This window comes from Nelumbo nucifera, chromosome 7 (assembly GCF_055504915.1).
Source record: "Nelumbo nucifera cultivar China Antique chromosome 7, China Antique-T2T, whole genome shotgun sequence".
Classification (NCBI taxonomy): domain Eukaryota; kingdom Viridiplantae; phylum Streptophyta; class Magnoliopsida; order Proteales; family Nelumbonaceae; genus Nelumbo; species Nelumbo nucifera.
The window spans coordinates 33525135-33544179 of record NC_142655.1 but is presented as its reverse complement, the minus strand read 5'-3'; the positions used below and the strand labels follow the sequence as shown (position 1 = coordinate 33544179).

At 39.9% G+C, this 19045-nt stretch overlaps 1 protein-coding gene across 6 annotated transcripts in view; it reads left to right on the top strand.

Moving 5' to 3' along the window:
- LOC104598296 (uncharacterized) overlaps nucleotides 1-17911 on the top strand; it is a 34476-nt gene extending 16565 nt beyond the window's left edge. For 4 of the 6 annotated variants that reach the window (XM_088891368.1, XM_010260295.3, XM_010260298.3 and 1 more), the window contains 4 exons: nucleotides 17-94; nucleotides 263-334; nucleotides 3729-3823; nucleotides 16754-17911. In XM_088891368.1, coding sequence (XP_088747494.1) covers nucleotides 45-94; nucleotides 263-334; nucleotides 3729-3823; nucleotides 16754-17367 — 831 coding nt within the window. In that variant the 5' untranslated portion in view covers nucleotides 17-44 and the 3' untranslated portion in view covers nucleotides 17368-17911. The remainder of the gene's footprint in view (nucleotides 1-16; nucleotides 95-262; nucleotides 335-3728; nucleotides 3824-16753) is intronic. The other 2 variants (XM_019197953.2, XM_088891367.1) reach the window with 1 other exon arrangement.
- Nucleotides 17912-19045: the final 1134 nt, after the last annotated feature.

Here is a 19045-nt window from a genome sequence, read left to right as displayed (position 1 = left end):
CACCATGTAATTGCAGTCCAGATGGGGTCCTGGAGCTGGAACCTATGAGTCCTTACAACCGCCTTCTTGTCCATCGCCTTGCAGATATTTTTGGGTATGTCTCTTTTTAATACTTTTTTGTTAGATTCTCATCCTGTTTATGCATTATCTGAATGTAGTTGCTTTTTCCATTTTTTTCTGGATTCCTAACTATTTTCTCAAATATAAATCTTTTCTTTCCTTTGGCTTGTCAATGATGGGAATATTTGCTTTCAAATCCTAGGTTTTCCCATAACTCTGTTGGTGATGGAGATGATCGCCATTTGATTTTGGAGCGTTGTCCAGAATCAGCAATGTACGTTGAGTTACAAGAATTCTTCACATAGGAATCCTTCATTTATCTGCAAATTTTTATTACAAGCATTCCATCCTAGTCTCAGGTGCTATGCTTTATTAGCTAACCTTTTAATGGTAATACAACCTTTTGGAAATTTGTTTGTTTATGTTTCAAAAATTTATTAAATATGTTACAAGTGTAGGATGAATTGGGGTAGGCAGCAGGCAGTTCTGTCCATCTCTCTGAAATTACTTAAGGGTAGTCTGGTAATTTCAGTTGTAACTAGTAAAAGTAATGGTTGGGCGTAGGTGGAGACTGATTTTCTCTCCACCATCTCTCTCTCTCTCTCTCCTCTCTCTTCTTTTCCTCTTATACAAGCATTTTTCTCACTATTCACTTTATGCTCTGATATTTTATGATATGGTATCAAAGCATTAACTGAGATAGGATTAGCTGAATGCAATAGCTGTTTAGTAGGCTGTGGAACCAATAATAACACTTCACACCAGTCATAAAAATACATGGGGCCCACAACCATTCAATCTCAGTGTGGGCCCCATGTATTTTTTCCACAGTCTGCTACACACCTAAAGAGTTCAGCTAATTTAACCTGGGAATAATCTCTTTCTTTCAACCTGTCTTTTTCTTTCTTTTATAAAGACCTGCAATATCACAGATCTGAATCCATCCTTCTCATAATTATTCAGACTTGTGAATACTTTGCTTGTTGTTTTCACTTATAGTCACCTTTGGTTGGTGACTGTAAGGTGTTTGTGGTTGTAGTTTAGTTTCCTCATTGACCTTTGAAAGACGAACATGGTAGCTGGTGATGATAGTGTTCAGAGTTGAAGCTGTGTGGAACACAGCAGGTCAGAGGGAATATTGTTGATAACAGTACCTTGTGTTTGGTGAAGAATGAAGACTGCAAGTGTTAATCAAGAAGCCTGTGTATGCTGTTTGACAGTGTAAAAGTGTGCAGTGTGCTGTACATGTGAAAGTTTCTGGTTTATCTCCCAAGTGTGTTGGCTACAAGGACTGGTTCAGTGTTAATTTGAAGGTGCAGAGGTGTAAGGAGAATTCATGTAAGGGTAGTCTGGTAATTTAAATTATAATCGACTCTAAGAATAAATAATAGTTGGTTGCAGACTTGCAGTTGCGTGACTGTTTTTTCTCCCCACTGTTATCTTCTATGTCTTTTCTTTTTTTCATGACACTTTCTCTTCACTAAAAACAGGCTAAGGCCAACCGAAAAAGCACAACACCTAACCAAACACAAACAGAAGAATCAATGCACACCCATATACTTTAGAATTCCTCAGTGGAGGGAAGTGCCACAAAGTTACTCCTCCCAACTAAGGTTTAAAATGTTGGCTTCAATGGAAATCTTGACCACTTAAAATAAAAAAAAAAATCAAAATATCAGAAATTTCATACAGATTTGTTATAATAAATTTATAGCATTTGTAAATATTAATATTTTTGTATAGATTTTATTTTTAATATTTTTGAAGTTTGTAGAAATACTTGGATAGTGGGCCGAGGGGTTGTTGGGCTTTGTAATCCTTTGGGCCTACTATTATTTATGCTCTTACAGCTCTCTTTATGTTTTAGTTTATATGCAACTGCCCTAATAGGGGCATCCATTTAGTTTTACATTCAATTATGAATAGTTTGATAAATTCAATTGAGGATTTGAGGGGGAATGAGAACATTAGATTCTCCTCCCTCTTCACCCTATTCTTCAAACCTTCTTCTTCCTTTGTCGGAACTTCTTTTTCCTATTCTCTAACTTTTTTTGATTAAATCTCATATTACACTTCTGATTCACATCTTGGTATCGAAGCAACAATTTTTTCTTTTTCCTCTTCCTTGAATTTGTACACTCTAGGATCAGCAGGGTGTATGGAGGATTGAAGTGCTGATCATCTTTGGTTGATGTCACCCAGTTAGTAGAAGTTTTTCTTGGAGATCTCAGAGTTAGTTATTGAAGTCAAGAAAGAGTTCTGGAGATTTCTGCCCAAAATTTGGACCAACTGGAGCAGAATCTATTTGTGGTTCAGGTAAGGATTAAAGAGACCTTTTTGGACTGGGGCATAGTGCTCTGAAGGAACTCCTTTTACTAGTTTAAAGTGTGGAAGCCTTTGTTTTTTAAGTAACAGGGTATATATTTATTCATTCAATACCAAACCGCACACAAATTATGCAGAAAAAAAGGGTACAACATTGAGCCACCCAAGAGAAGCCTTACCACAAGTAACAACAGAAACAAAAACAAGTGACAGAAAACTGATTACTTATTACAAATTAGCAGCTGGACCTGGGCATCCCCAATCTAAACAAACTTTTCCAACCCCAGCCTTAGCCAGAGAATCAGCCATTATGTTGGCACTCCTAGGCTCCCACTTGAATGAGGCATTCAAGGCAGCACCTAGAGATTGAGCCAGTCTGACTAGAGGTCTGATTTTCCAAGGGATTTGACTTTGACATGTCATCCAACATAATTCCATTTGACAGTCACCCTCTACTTCCACATTCCGTCAATCCTGCCTAGCCAACAACTTCAAACCTTGAACCAAGGCCAGAAGTTCAGCCCTTAAAGAATTCCCTTGGCCCACCAGACCTGAAAAGCTTGGTATGATACTACATCCATGATCTCTAACAACTCCATCCACTCCCAAGGGCCCCGGATTTCCAAGGATGCAGCTGTTGAAGTTGAGTTTGAGCACCATTCATCAGGAGGGGATCAATTAAGCAAGGAGCTAATGTGAGAGTATATATATATATTTGAGAGTGAGGCATCGACTGGGAGTGTGAGGTCACTGGAACCTCGATATCACAGAAAGACAGCCTCGCAGGAGCCCTTTTGGGGGGCTCACAAGATTGCAGAAACGTGATTTTGCAAGACCAAGCAAGATCCAGTGACAGGATCTCATGGGTTGAGGATCTTGCAAATACAATGTAGTCTCACTAGTGTGAGTTAGATCTAGAAGCCAGAACTAATAAAAGGTTTTGATCTCATGATTAGTTGTGAGGCTCAAATTAAGACCTTAGGGTTGTGTGAATGAGATCTAGAAGCCAGAACTAGTAAAAGGTTTTGAGCCTTTTCAGGGTCATCATAAATATTAATTGTTGTATTTTACTTTGTAACTTTAAGGTTGTGTTGGATTCTCCTTTTCATCTTGCAGATGCATTTATCATGGTTTCTTTGGAAAAATTTGAAAGATATGACATTTACTTCAACATGAAGATTTTGGAAAAGTTTTCTGATCACCTGTTTATATCATCATGATCATTTAAGCCTTATCCCAACAATATGGGGTTGGCTACATGAATCCTGTTTTGTGATTCCATTCTGCTTAGTGCCATATTGTTGATCACTTGTTTATATAACCTTTTTTATTTTAAAATGCAGACCTCCCATCCTTGTTAGTGATATTTTGTGGCAGTATGATGAATGTCAATCTCCAACAACACACCAACTACTAAGGAGAAAAGAAGCTTTACCAGGTGACTTTCTTTGCCTTCTGCCACTTTTGTGTTTTGGGCCAAAGTCCATCTTATCTTTGCTTGCCCAACATACAGCACCATAAGTAATGAAATAGGAAAATCAACCAAGACAACAATTGGATCACTGTAAAAGGTGACAATGATATTGTTGTTTTGAAATATGATACAGATTAAGTGACGAAAGAATCAGTAGAGAGATAAACCACTTTTCTGATTCCTACAGCAATTTCAGAAATTTGGGTGATCAAGATATTGGTATTTTTTGAGCTTTTAGAAATTTACCATTCTTAGCAAAAATCAACATTATCATCTATAATAAATAACTTTTAGGTTTATGGCAATTCTTGCAAGCACGATTCATAGTGAAATCATGATTTACTATTTTAATAATTTCTGGTTTCTTTACATTAAGTTAGTTTTAATAGGATTTGTAATGAGTTACAAATTTGAGTGCCTCTATAGGTTTGTCTTAGTTCTAAATCAATTAGAAGTTTTTTGGGTCAATTTCTATTTCTTAAATTAGTTTTATAGAGAACAGTGTTCTCATGTTAAAGTCAAAATCTGTTTTTGACAAACTGGCAGTGAAGGAGGAAATAAAGTGGAGACAGAGAGCTAAGACAATCTGGCTTAAAGCAGGGGACAGGAACACTCGTTATTTCCATAAGATGGCAAATGCTAGAATCAGAAATTCTTCAATTAGCAAACTAATTTGGGACGATAAGGTGGGAGAATCTGTTGCAGAAATTAAAGTTATTGCAACTTCTTTTTATAAAAATCTTTATAAGGAGAATTGGAAGTGTAAACCTCTCCCTTTAAATCTCCCATTTAAGAGGTTGAGTGAAGATTAAAGGTGCTCCCTTGAAAGACCTTTCACTGAGGAGGGGAGATTAAGTCAGCAATCAACATTTTGGAGAATGAGAAATCTCCTGGGCCGGATGGCTTTTCCAACATGTTCTATGTCAAGTGTTGGGTTTTTGTGAAGCAAGATATCTTAAATACTTTTCAGGCCTTCCACTCAAGTGCTTCATTGCAAAGAAGCTTGAACAACATTTTTATCACTCTTATACCCAAAATTGAGGGGGCTGTGCAGTTAAAAGACTTCAGGAAAATAAGTCTTCTGAACAGCTTCTACAAGATTCTGGCTAAAGTTTTAGCTGAAAGGATGAAGGAAGTGTTAAGTAGTGTGATCTCAAGCACTCAAAGTGCCTTTGTGCCGAGAAGACAACTTATTGATTCAGCTCTCATTGCAAATGAATTGATTGACTCAAGAAAGAGAGAGGGGAGACCGGGTTTGATGTGCAAACTAGAAATAGAAAAAGCTTACGACCATGTAAGTTGGAGATGCTTAGATAGTATCTTGAAAAAAAAAATGAATTTTGGTAAAAAATGGAGGAACTGGATGAAAGTTTATGTATCCTCTCCAAAATTTTCCATCCTGTTAAATGGACAATCTGCAGGTTTTTTTGAGAGCTCCAGAGGGCTTAGGCAAGGAGATCCCCTCTCTCCTCTGTTCATTATTTGTATTGCTGAGGTCTTATCTCTCTTCAGTCAGAAGGCAGCTCAATGTAGTCTGTGGGAAGGGTTTACTATATTCCCAGGGGAGGAAAAAGTCAATATCCTCCAATTTGCTGATGACACCTTATATTTCATAGATGCTTCCCAAGAGCAGTTGGAGAACCTACTAGGGATTCTCAGCTGGTTTGAAGTAGTGGCAGGTCTGAAAGTCAACCTCAGCAAAAACCAAATTATTCCAGTGGGTCAGGTTCCTAAATTGGAGGAATGCGCAAATGTTATGGCTTGTCGGGTGGAACAGCTCCCTGTAAAATACTTGGGACTGCCCTTGGGAGCTAAAAGTTCCTCTTCAGCCATTTGGGACCCGGTAATAGAAAGATTGGAAAAAAAGTTGTCCACTTGAAAGGCAAAATATCTGTCTTTTGGAGGAAGAGTAACCCTTTTAAAATGTACCCTCTCAAATCTCCCCACTTATTTTCTTTCCCTGTTTCCTATCCCAACAAAGGTGGCTAAGAGATTGGAGACTCTCCAAAGGAATTTCTTGTGGAGGGGTTGGGAGGAAGGAAAGAAGATTCATCTTGTCAAATGGGAGCAAATATGCCTTCCTATGGAAGAAGGGGGGGTCTGGGTTTAAGGAAGATAAAGGTGACAAATTCGGCTCTTCTTAGTAAGTGAATCTGGAGGTTTGCCACAGAAAGGGGTGCCTAGTGGAGAAGCCTGATAGCTGCCAAGTTTGGAGTAGAATGGGAAAACTAGAGGTCAAGGGATCCCCTTACAAATTGGGGCTGCTCTTTATGGAAAGGCATAATGAGATATTTTCCTTTAGAGAGGGTGTAAGCTTCAAAGTAGGCATAGGAGACAGAATTAGATTCTGGAAGGATCCTTGGTACTTAGATCACCCTTTGGCTGAAGATTGCCCTACTCTTTATCAATGTGCCTCCAATCAGAATGCTTCGATTGCCAATTCTTACAGTTTCTCAGGAATTGAGGTGACATGGGCTCCACAGTTTAGAAGAATTCTTTTTGATTGGGAAATGGAAGAAGCTATGAGATTGCTGGAAATTTTGCAAGCTCAGAGTATTGACTATATTCAGGAGGACGAGTGGACTTGGAAGTGGTCTAAAGAGGGTAGCTTCTCAATAAAATCAATGGCCAGTAGACTCAGTAGTAGGGTTGCAGTGGGAGACTTTCCATCTAAGCAAATTTGGAACTCAGTTAGTCCCTCAAAAGTGAACTTCCTTGTCTGGACCATGGCTTTAAATAAATGCCTGTCCAGATCCAACCTAGAAAGAAGAGGCTTGCAGATAATTGATGACTCGTGCTCTTTGTGGTTCACACTCAGAGACTGCTGATCACCTTTGTGTTCATTGCCCGGTTGCTGCCTAGGTGTGGAACCACTTCTTACGGGCAGTGGAGATTTGTTGGGTCATGCTTAAATCTGTAAAGGAGGTGCTCAGTAGCTGGAAGATCAGTAATTTGAAGAAAAAAGGAAAGCTAGTCTGGAGTACTAACTCAGCAACAGTGCTCTGGGCCATTTGGTCTGAGAGAAACAACAGAATATTTAATCAAAAAGTGAAAAGCCCTGAGGAGATAGGACAGGCGGTAGGCAGTAAACTGATATCCTGGATTTCTGTCAATCCAGAGTTTAAACATCTAAATGTATTTCAGTTGTTGAGTTCTCAACCGATTTGGTGTTCGTAATGTTATCAGGGCAGGTTGCTCTCTAATCTATTTTCTCTTCTCTTGATTCTCACGAGAAGCACTAATCCTATTGTCCTATTAGGATTTATTTCTCTCTCTTCCTTGAGAAAGATTAAGGCTGTTTTGATCAACCCTAATTGCTGTTCAGTCTACTTTGCACAACCAACAAGAGAGATTTTATTAGATCTCTCTTGGGAGACCTTGGTTTGAGGCCAAACTTCAGATCTAGTGTTGCCTTGACCTGATCTATTCACCCTACATATAGCATCTGATTTGGTGAAATTTTCGAATTTCTGATTTTCTTCTTGGGGTGGCAATAGTGTACAATTTCCTTTCTGGACTGCAATAGCTTTGGACTTCAGGCATTCTACACCAGCCCATGATCTAGGCTTTGTCAGAGTTAGTTCGAAAGTCAGGGAAAGAGAGAGACAGATAGAGAGAGAACGACCTAATGGTGGGTGTGACACCTTGTGTCAGTTGACACCCTGAAAGATATATTAATATTAAGTTGTAAAAGGACAGATCTGCCCTTAATGTACAGGAGAGATAATACAAAGAATAGATATACAACTAAGAAAAGTAAAAGTACAAAATAGCTCTACGACTAGATTTCACTGTCTCTACACTCCCCCTCAAACTGATGCCTAGGAATAAGCATAAGTTTGTCCATGAGAAATAGATGCCGAGCCCGTGTCATTGCTTTAACAAGTTTGCTAGTTGAAGCCCGAAAGAGACATGAGGAAGAGATATGGTACCCTCAAGAAGGAGATCACGAATGAAGTAGCAATCAACTTCTATGTGTTTGGTGCGCTCATGGAAGACGGGGTTGGATGCAATTTTTATTGCACTGATATTGTCTGCATAAAGAGGAACAAACAACGATGGCTCATTTAGTATTTCAAATAGAAGAGCCCAAAGCCATATGATCTCACTACACACGGAAGACATAGCCCTGTATTCAGCTTCAGTGGAAGATTTGGACACAATAGCTTGTTTCTTGCACTTCCAGGAGATAAGGGAGTTGCCTAGGAAGACACACCAGCCAGTAGTGGACCGTCAGGTGTCAGGGCATCCAACCCAATCAGCATCTACATAGGCCATAAGATGAATGGGAGATGATGAGGAGAAGAATATCCCAGGTGACAGTGTGCCTCACACATATCTTATAATCCGATGAACTACAAATAAATGTGGTTGTCTCGGAGAAGAAACAAACTGACTTACTATCTGAACTGCATAAGATATGTCTGGCCGAGTCATGGGGAGATAGATTAAACTTCACACTAGTTGATGATAAAGGGTAGGATCTTCAAGGGGAGACCCATCATCTTTGCTAAGTTTCAGGTTTAGTTCTAGTGGAGTGTCCACAATCTTAGAGTCACTAAGATTTGCCATTTTAACCAGGTCAACCGCATACTTCTGTTTAACAAAGTAGCCTCGAGAATTTCTGCTCACTTCCAGGCCCAAGAAATATGTCAAAGGTCCCAAGCCCTTCATCTTGAAGGATTCACTAAGTAACTATTGTAGCCTAGAAATTCCTTCTGTATCATCCCCTATAATGAGTATATCATCAACATAGAGGAGTAACATTGTTACTCCCTGCTTCCTCCTTAAGATGAATAAGGAATGATCAGAAAGACTCTGGGTAAAGCCAACATTGGTGATGACGGATCTGAACTTTTCAAACCATGCCCTAGGGGCTTGCTTTAGGCCATAAAGTGACTTTTTCAGACGACAAACAAGTTACGGATCTGTACAGTATCCTATACAGGAGCAAAGGTCTCCTCATAGTCTATCCCGTATTCCTGTTTGTATCCCTGTGCAACAAGTCTAGCTTTATATCTATCTAGGCTCCGATCAGATTTCAGTTTCACAGAATAGACCCATCAACTTCCAATGAGAGAGGCTTCTGGTGGAGCTTGAACCAGGTCCTAGGTGTCATTCTCAAGAAGGGCTCGAATCTTAGAATCCATGGCATCTTTCCAGTGTGGTTCTGCTATGGCCTGCTGGTAAGGTCTGGGAATGTCTATGGTAGATAAAATAGCAGAAAAGGAGCTATGGTCTAGTGAATAACCATAGCAATTAGGTGGTCGAGAGATTCTAGTAGAACGACGTAAAGCGGGTCTAAGAGGAAGGTCAGGTACACTTACTGAGGGAGCTGGAGTGATCGGATCAGCAACTGGAGGTGGAGCAGAAGGGGGGATGGAGACTGAAGAAGGTCGTTGCTTCCTGAAGTATGTCTGAAGCTGTTGCAGAGGTGACAATGGAATATCTGAGGTGCCTGTAGAATCAAAACTGTGCAATAAGGAAATAGGAGATGAGAATTTCACAATATGTTCAAAAAAAGACACTTTCAAGAAAAACTATATTACGAGAGATTCGAAAGCGACGAACCAAGGGATCATAGCAAAGGAACCCTTTATGTTCAGAACTGTACCCCATGAAGGCACACAAAGTTGTTTGTGTAGTTAACTTTGTGCGTTCATGGGGTGGAAGGTGGACAAAACAAGCACAACCAAAAACCCTGAGCATGGATAGGTCTGGAGGTTTGTGAAAAAGAGATTGAAAAGGAGAGGAGTTATTCAAAACAGATGATGGAAGACGATTTATGAGATACATAACAGTGCTGGCCGCCTCCACCCAAAACCAAGAGGGTACATGGGAATCCTGTAAAAGGGTTCTGACTACACTCAAGATGTGCCCATTCTTCCTTTTTGCTACCCCGTTTTGTTGTGGGGTGCCCGAACAAGATTTTTGGGGTTGAATTCCATGTTGTTTCAGGTAGTTCTGAAAATCCCCATCAATATACTCTCCCCCTGAATCCGATCTTAACACACAAATTCGAGCATCAAATTGGGTAATTACATAAGCGTGAAAGTGTTTAAAAACAATGTACACTTCAGATTTCTTTCGAAGAAAATAAGCCCAAGTAAAAGGAATCCAGTCATCAATGAAGGTTACAAAATACTTGTATCCCAGCTGTGAAACAACTGGAGACGACCAGACATCACTATGTATTAAATGAAAGGGAACGGTTGCATGCTCAGAATAAAAAGGAAAGGGTAAAATATGACTCTTACGTTAACCACAAGTAATGCAATCTTTATTCACATTCTTAAAAGAAACAACAGAAACAGGTAAACTACTAGAAGCAAATAACTGATCAAGTTTCTTAGAAAAAGGATGGCCAAGGCGTCTATGCCACAAATGCCAATCATTATTACAATTAAAAGATCCAGAACTAGAAGTAGTAGAAAGCAAACAAGAAGTAAAAGCATAATCAATCTTATTCTTCTCAAACTCCAAGGCAAAGAGTCTTCCCAGTCTACACCCCTTCCCCTTCACCTCCCCAGTTTGCTGGTCTTGTATCAAGCAACCATCAGAAGTAAATGAGACATTATTACCTTCCTCTACAAGTTGGCCAACAGAAATCAAATTAGTGGTGAGTTTAGGTACAAATAGAGTTTTGGATAAATGAAACGAAGATGATTTAGAGGTAGATAAGTACAAATCATCACAACCAAGTATGTCAAGTTTCTCACCGTTTGCAGTAATAATGTCTATTGGGAAGATGGGGTTTGGGATACTGACTAAGAGTAGCCCCTGTCATGTGGTTAGAGGCTCTTGAGTCTATATACCAGAGGTGGTTCGGTGAAGGGCAATAGGTCGGTGACTTACCAGACAGACCGGTAGCAAAAAACGCTGAGGAGATGACTGAGGACATGAGCTGTCGAATCCTTTCTTCAGACATACTATTGGAGGTGTCATTTTGTCCAGCTACAGAAGTGATAGAGGAGGCATCTGAACCATCTACAACAGTCTGATAAGCCTTGTAGTTCCCTTTCTTCTGATTTGGACCACTACCTTTCTGCGGCCGGGTAGGACATTCAATGATGATGTGGCCGACCTGCTTGCAATAGGTGCATGTGTTTTTCTTCTTACAATGGGAGGAGAAATCCTTCTTCCCCTTTGGTTTAGTTTCCAAGAAGACGGCATCAATGTTGGAATCCTTCCTTCCATCCAATGTAGTTTGAGTAGTCAATCTAGTTTCTGCCCTCAAAATCTCCCCAAGAATAGTATCTGAGTTAGGAAGTGTTCCTCGGCTTAGGATATTAGAATGGACGACTTCAAATTCTGGCCTTAGGTGCATTAGGAAATGCATAATTTTTCTCCTGTCGAAGTGTTCCTTCATGTATTTAACACAATAGTCTGAAGGATCATCTCCCATGTGAACTAACTCATATTCTGTCCAAAGGTTAATGAACCCGACATAGTACTCCTGGACCTTTCTATCTCCCTGATAGTAAGAAAATATGTCAACCTCTATCTGATATTGTCTAGAGGTATTTGATTGCTGATAAACTTTCTCAAGGTATTGAAACATCTCATAGGCTGTCTTGTACCCTCTCATAGGGATAGCAATATCAGTTTCGACTGAGCCTAGAATCCATGGCGCAATTTTTGCGTTGTTGATCTTCCACTAATTAAGTCCCTTGGTGTTAGAGTCATCAAGTTTAGACACAGATCCATCTAGGTACCCCCAAAGACCCTTAGCTTCGACATGGAACTGGAAATTGAACTTCCATAGTGCGTAGTTCGTACTGTTGAACTTGATAGGAAGAACATCCATCCTTTCTGATGCCATCGAATGACAAAGGGCAACAACACACTTCCAAAAACCAAAAGAAATTCGAACCAGAGAAGAAAAGAAGAATACCTTTCGGCTGATGTCCAACAAAGGCAACTGTAAAGTTCTGCTGAACCGAAAAGTGGATCAAAACCCCTCGAAGACGAATCCGATCCAAACCAAACCAAAGATGTTCAATAGATCTGCTTTGGGCGACACCAAATCAAAAATTTCAGGCTGATCCGATGTCTCTATAGAGAGATATAAAAAAAAGATTGAACCCAGTGGCGCAACAGTCCGAAAAACAGATCTGTAGAGTTCAGATCTATAGCCGATCCAAGAAGAGAAGAAAAGATGATACTTAAGAACTTCCAAATACTGTTATGGAGTTCTTGAATCAGTAGTAGCCGAGGTGTTGAGTGAAGTTCAGGTCGTGACCTGCTCTGATACCATGTTAGAGTCAATTCGAAAGTCAGAGAAAGAGAGAGACAGACAGAGAGAGAACAGCCGAATGGTGGGTGTGACACCTTGTGTCAGTTGGCACCCTAAAAGATATATTTATATTAAGTTGTAAAAGGACAAATCTGCTCTTAATGTACAAGAGAGAGATAATACAAAGAATAGATATACAGCAAAGAAAAGTAAAAGTACAAAAATAGCCCTATGGCTAGATTTCAGTCTCTACAGGTTTTTCTCTCCAGATTGAAGGGCTCTCTCAAGCTCATTTTAACCTTACACTCAGTTTCTAGTTTGGAGTTTTTCTGAGGGCTGTTTTGATCAGCACAAGGTACCTCCTTGTTCTTGGAAAAGACATCTGATATGTTGGTAAATGACAATTTTCTCTCAATCGGCTGATTCAATCGACCTATAACCCTATATCTGATGTCATCCATTGGTTCTCTTGCTTCCCATTTAATTGTTTCAGACTTTAGATTGATAGTTGAGAGTTTTTAGATTCGACAGTCCTAAAACTTTCCTTTTTTGGACTGTCAACTTTGAGTTCTCGATTTCTGAAGTTGTTTGTGGTATTTTGTGGAGTCTCTTGACTTCCTCTAGTACTGGAATTCTTTTCTATCCCCCTGGACTAGAGTGGATTGTTGCTACATTTGGTTTTCTCTGATATTGTTGTGATTGGACTATTGTTTCTTTGCTGAAATGGCCTTTGATAGAGTTGATATTATTCTTGTGAAATTCGATGGATCAACTTATCGGATTGACACTATTGTTGTAGCACATTGAAGTAAGAAATCTTCTATTGGTGGTGATTCTCCGGCATCTATGATTGTGTTCTCCAGTTATTGGTAACATCTGCTATTTCTTCTGCCTTTTCTGCTATTGGCTTATCTGGTGAGTTCTCCAGTTATTGTTCTTTTCCTTCTCATGTTTGGATCATTGACTCTAGATCTACTAGCCATATGACAGGATCCTACCCTAACCAACCAAGTAACCTTCTTGAAACCCATCACAAACATATTGTTATTGCCAATGGTGAAAAGTTAAACATCATTGGTTGCAGTCTGTATCTTAAGCTTTCAGCCATTGTGTCATTCCCTCTTACCAAGACCTTTCTTGTTCCTAATCTCAATAATCTGATTTCTGTTGTCCAATTAGTTGACGAAGGTAACATTCTCACATTTTCTCATGATGGATGTTTGATTCATAACCGAAACACTGGGAAGGTGAAAGGGGAAGGGGTGCAGGTTGGGTTATCTGTTTGCATTGGAGTTCGAGAAGTCTCAAACAACAGCATCATCAACTTACTTCAGCTCCTTCACTTCTAGTTCCTTTCTGAATCATAGAAATAATGTTTGGGATTTATGGCATAAACATTTGGGTCATGTACATGTTGAGAAATTAATTTTTTTTTATTCAGGTCTTATTAAGAATAAAGTTCCTTTCTTGTAGACTTTTGATACATATTGTATTTCTTGTTGTTTAAGTAAGAGTTGTACTTTACCTTTTCCTCGCATGTTTGAGCATGCTACCTCTCCCTTTGAGCTTATTCATAGTGATGTCTAGACTACATCTATCACTTCTCAACTTGAATACAAATATTTTTTATTGTTCATTGATGATTGTAAAAGGTACATGTGGGCATACTTTATTTTCCACAAGTTAGAGGTATTCCCAACATTTAGGTTGTTCCATGTTATGGTACGGGTTCGGTTTCATCACAAGTGCATATTCATTGTTTAGATTCAAGGGGAGAATATACTGATGGAGACTTTTTATCCTATTTGAAGAATCATGGTATCAAGTGCAACAATGCTATCCAAATATTCCCCAATAGAACAATGTGGTTGAGCGCAAGAATAGACATATCCTTAGTATTGCAAGAGTCCCATACTTTCTTTTTGGGTAGAGGCAGCCAGTACAACTGTGTTTTTGATCAACTATATTCCTTCCTATGTTCTTGGTAATATGTCTTCCTTTCAGAAGTTGTTTGGTCATTGTCTAGATTTATCTATGCATCATGTTTTTGGATGTGTGCTTGGTTCGTCTTCCCGCTCGCAAACGTTCTAAATTGTCTACAGTGTGTCATTTGTGCTTTTATGGGTTGTAATCATGACCACAAAGGATTTCTTTGCTATGATCCCTCTATTCGTTGTATTCATATCTCATGTAATGTTGTTTTCCTTGAGCATATTGCCTTTTTTGTTGGAATTGCTAGATTTTCTATACCATCTGTTTCTGTTTTGCCAAACTTTGATTCGTAGGATGCTCCACCTCTTTTTACTAAGAAGGACCTTGTCGCCTTCTCTCACAAGCAATTACATGCTCTAGTCCCTGTGCCTGTCACTCCCCTTCCTCCTGATTCAGATCATCATCTCACCACTCTCCTGTAAGTGATACATCTATTTCAGATACTACTCTTACCTTTGTTCCCCTTTGTCGTTTTATTTGTATATCTAGACCTCCTGATCGCTATGATTTTCCTTTGAACCATTAGCTCTTTGTCTGTTGTCTTATGACTCTTATCTTCCACAGATATTCTTCACTCCTACCAAGAGGCTAGTCTGTCGTAGCTCTCATTGGAAGGAAGCCATGGATGCAGAGATTCATGCATTACATGAGAATGACACTGGGACCTTGTGCCTGCTCCTCCATATGCCTCTATTGTTGGGAGCCGTTGGGTTTACAACATTAAGCTAAAACCTGATGGATCTGTTGATCGATACAAGGCTCGTTTAGTTGCCTAGGGATATAGTCAGGAGTGTGGCATCGACTATGAAGTAACCTTTGCTCCTGTTGCAAAGATCACCATATAGTCCATGTTCTCTTAGCATTCTCCTTTGTCCAATCTTGGACCATTTGCTAGTTAGATGTGAAGAATGCCTTTCTTCATGATTAGTTGAAGGAGACATTCTACAAAAAGCCTCCTCCTGGATAATGCAATGGTTCTTCTTTAGTATGTCACCTCAAAAAAATCTCTAAATGGTCTAAAATAGGCTCCCCATGCATGGTTTGAATACTTTCAAGATGTAGTTGCTGCTAGATATAGCCAAAGTTCCTTTGATCACTCTCTCTATTAGGTGATGGACTCAAGGTATTACCATTCTTCTGTTGTATGTTGATGATGTGTTGTTGACTAGGAATAATGGTGAAGGTATCCGTGTATTGTAGATATAGCCAGAGTTCCTCTAATCACTCTCTTTATTAAGTGACGACATCAAGGTATTACCATTCTTCTATTGTATGTTGATGACGTGTCGTTGACTAGGAATGATGGTGAAGGTATCTGTGAATTGAAGTTGTTACTTCATAATTCCTTTCACATGAAGGATTTAGGCCCCCTCTCCTATTTCCTGGGTCTGGAAGTTCATCGTAGTGATCAAGGGTATTTTGTTTGTCAATAGAAGTATGCCTCTGACCTTGTTAAACTTACTGGTATTATTGATAACATGTTGATACACCTATGGCGCAGAATATTAAGTTACCCAAATCTAAAGGTCCATTGCTTCCCGATGCTACCTTGTATCGCTAACTTGTGGGATCTCTCGTTTATCTCACTATGGCTCGACCTGATATTTTTCATGCTGTTCAGGTTGTTAGTCAATTTGTTTCTACTATTCGTCAACCTCATATGATTGTTGTTTCGCATAATTCGGTATGTTAGGGGCACAACTTCTCAGGGGCTGTTCTTCTTCTCCTCCTCCCCTATTTGGTTGAAAGCATATGCTGATGCAAATTAGGCTGGTTGTCCTGACATTTGTAGGTCCACTTTTGGGTGGTGTTTCTTTATGGGTGATTCTCTCATCTCTTAGAAGCTTAAAAAACAACAGACAGTCTCCAAGTTTTCCACTGAAGCAGAGTATAGGGCAATGTCTTTTGTTTGCAGTGAAAAATTGTTTGGTTATAATCTCTCTTTATGGATCTTGGTATTCAGCTTCCTATTCCTATTCCTCTCTATGTAGACACTATGAGTGCCATCAAGATTGTATCTAACCGTCTTAAATGAGAGGACCAAGCACATCGAGGTGGATTGCTACTTTACTCGAAATCTTTTCATTGTTGGGTTTATATCACTTCCTCATGTAGCTTCGGACATGCAGATTGCTGATATCTTCATCAAGGCTATGATTAGAGTTCGACACCTCTTTCCTATAGGCAAACTAATGTTTATGTCTATACATCAATTTGAGGGGGAGTGTGGAGATTCTGTGACTTGATGTATCTTGTTAGTATAGTAAATGTTGTACATTACATGTATTCTTTATCCTCTTTTTGTCTTTCAGCCCTATTCATTCTTGTCATTGTACATATCTTTTAATATATAAGACTCTTTGAGGTGGGGGTCGACCATTCTGGACACCTAAGATTGTTCTTGTTCTCTTCTCTATTCGGCCAAGAGTGTTGACAAAGTGCATACCCTTAGAAAAGTATCAAGGGATGTGGTAAATAGATGAAGCCCCTCAAATTCAAAAATAGGAAGAAAACTAAAACCAAAAAGACAGTATGAAATACTTCTCCACACAGTAGGAATCTATCCGAACAATCTGTTCTCTGTGTATCTATGTGTGAACTGTTAATTTGAAATTATAAACTTGTAAGATTGCATCTAAGTTCTTTATACTGTTTCTCTCTTTCAGACTCAACAAGAAGGCTGCCTTCATTTCGATCATCACTTGAGGAAAGGGAGGCAGCTTATCTGGCTGCTCGTCAACGAATCTTTTCTATAGATGACAGTGAGGCCAAACAATCTGTTGGCAAAAAGCCACGGAACATCCCTGTGGTTGCTCGCCGGATGATTGCACATGCATTGGGTCAAAGAATTAACCTGTCCAATGAGGTCACTCTTCCAAACAATATAGAATATGAAGGGGAAAAGGAGAAATTGAACAGTAGAGAGAACAATGAAGTTTGTCATAGTTCAAGCTTGGAACTTTCTCGGGAAAGACTCGCATGCAGCCAGAAGTTGACATTGCAACCTAGTAACTCATGTGGTAAACCAACAGCAAGAAGCCTAGCAAGTGATGATGCATCGCAGACAGAAAAGATGCAGGAATCATCCCATAACAAATCCTCAAGTTTTGGTATGTTGCAGAATGGAAGCTATGGCAGAGATGTTTGCAGGGACAGTATGAAACAAGAGCATTTGGGAGCTGCAAGGAGAATGCTTGCTCATGCTTTGGGCCGAAACTCAGTCAAGGAGAACCCTGGTCTCGTGAAATGCAGTCAAACAAAACCTATTGACCATGAATAGATACTGAAAAGATGAGCTAAATAATCATTTCACTCGAGAGCAGCACTCGTGACTTTGTTGACCAGAGAAAGCACAAATAAGCATTTATATGATAAAGCGGTTGGTTGGTATGATACCTTCAGGGAACTAAGGTGGGAATCTGAAATCATGACTCGTGATATATGACAATTTCATAGCTTCCCAAAAACTTTTTATACATGCTTGTTCATGGGAAATACTAAAAAGGGTCGAATGTTGTAATTGGGCAAAGGAGAGCTAGCCAGGGATCTTATGGGAAACAGAGGTTTCAGTATGTTGCTGATCTGAAAAGAGTTTACGAGCTGAATCTGCATATTGTTTAGTTCTCAGCCAAGAGAAATTGATACTTGGGCTTCTGTGATATATTTGTCCAGCCGTGGGTTTGTTTTTGAATTTTGATACTATTTAGTCCAGTTTGTTTCTCATTGCAAGGGTGTTTATCCTTTCAAATTGGTGGTATGAGGAGAAAATTATCATCCCTCCTATACCGAGGGTAATCTAATCAAAATTTTAATTTTCCGACAAATATTCCACTGGACAGAAGGGGCGGGATACTCCCGTGATTATTCTTTCTTAGCCTGTTGATATAATTTGGAAAGCTAAAGACTAACTTTTGCGGTATTTAGTTGTTATTTGTTAACTTTAACTCCGGTATGTCAAATAGATTATTTATAACTAATAGCTAGTCAGGCTTTTTTTTTTTCTATTGATCAGTCACAGCCTCAAAGGTAGGCTCAGTTGCACGTTTAGGTGAATCAAATTCTTACCCAGAGAACAGAAAGACGCAATATTGTAGGATTCAAGTGATTCAGTCAACGTTGTAAGACATGGACGGTTCATTAAACTGCAAAGGCCACCAGACCAGGTTATAGATTTTATTTTGGAGATTTTACCGTTCAGTCCACCCACCCCTAGGTGGAGCTACTACTAGACTAGGGGTGGACTGAATCTTGCCCGTGGATTAATTGATGCCAAATTCACGGGCAGGATGTGATTTATAGGGGGGGCTACTAGTAGAGTAGGAGGGGGTTGCAAATTCAATTTCTGACGGGATTGCAATCAATTTGTTATTTTTTGTTACGAGGACATGGCAGGCCCAATGACAAAGGCACACATGTAATTCAGGATGGTCCTCAACTGGTTAGACAACATCACTTAGAGACTAGATGAGGTAGGGTGCCCGGCAAGAGGCCGCCCACAAGGTAGCTGCCCCGCTGGGAGCCTGGGGGCATCACAGTGGATGCTCTTCCCAAGCTCCATTGATCCAGCGCCCCATTGGACCTAACAGAGCCAACCCCTCAGCGTCCAACAGCAGCAGCCCGTCGAAGACCTCCAATCGACAAGGAGGAGATCCAGCCAGGTCCCACGACAACTGTCGGGGCCATGATCAACAATATCGAGTGGAAAGCCCCCGGGATGAAGGTGGGCGCTCTGGCAACTACAGTCCTCCTCCGAGGGCTGGAGGCCAACACCATGCCTCTCCCTCTCATGTATCAAATCTCTGTGAGAACTCCTCAACAAACAATGGGCCCGAAGGAATCAGGATGACACTGGAAGCTAACACCATGCCTCTCCCTTTCATGTTTCAAATCTCTGTGAGAACTCCTCAACAAACAATGGGCCTGAAGGAATCAGGATGTACTCGCATCAGAATACTTTG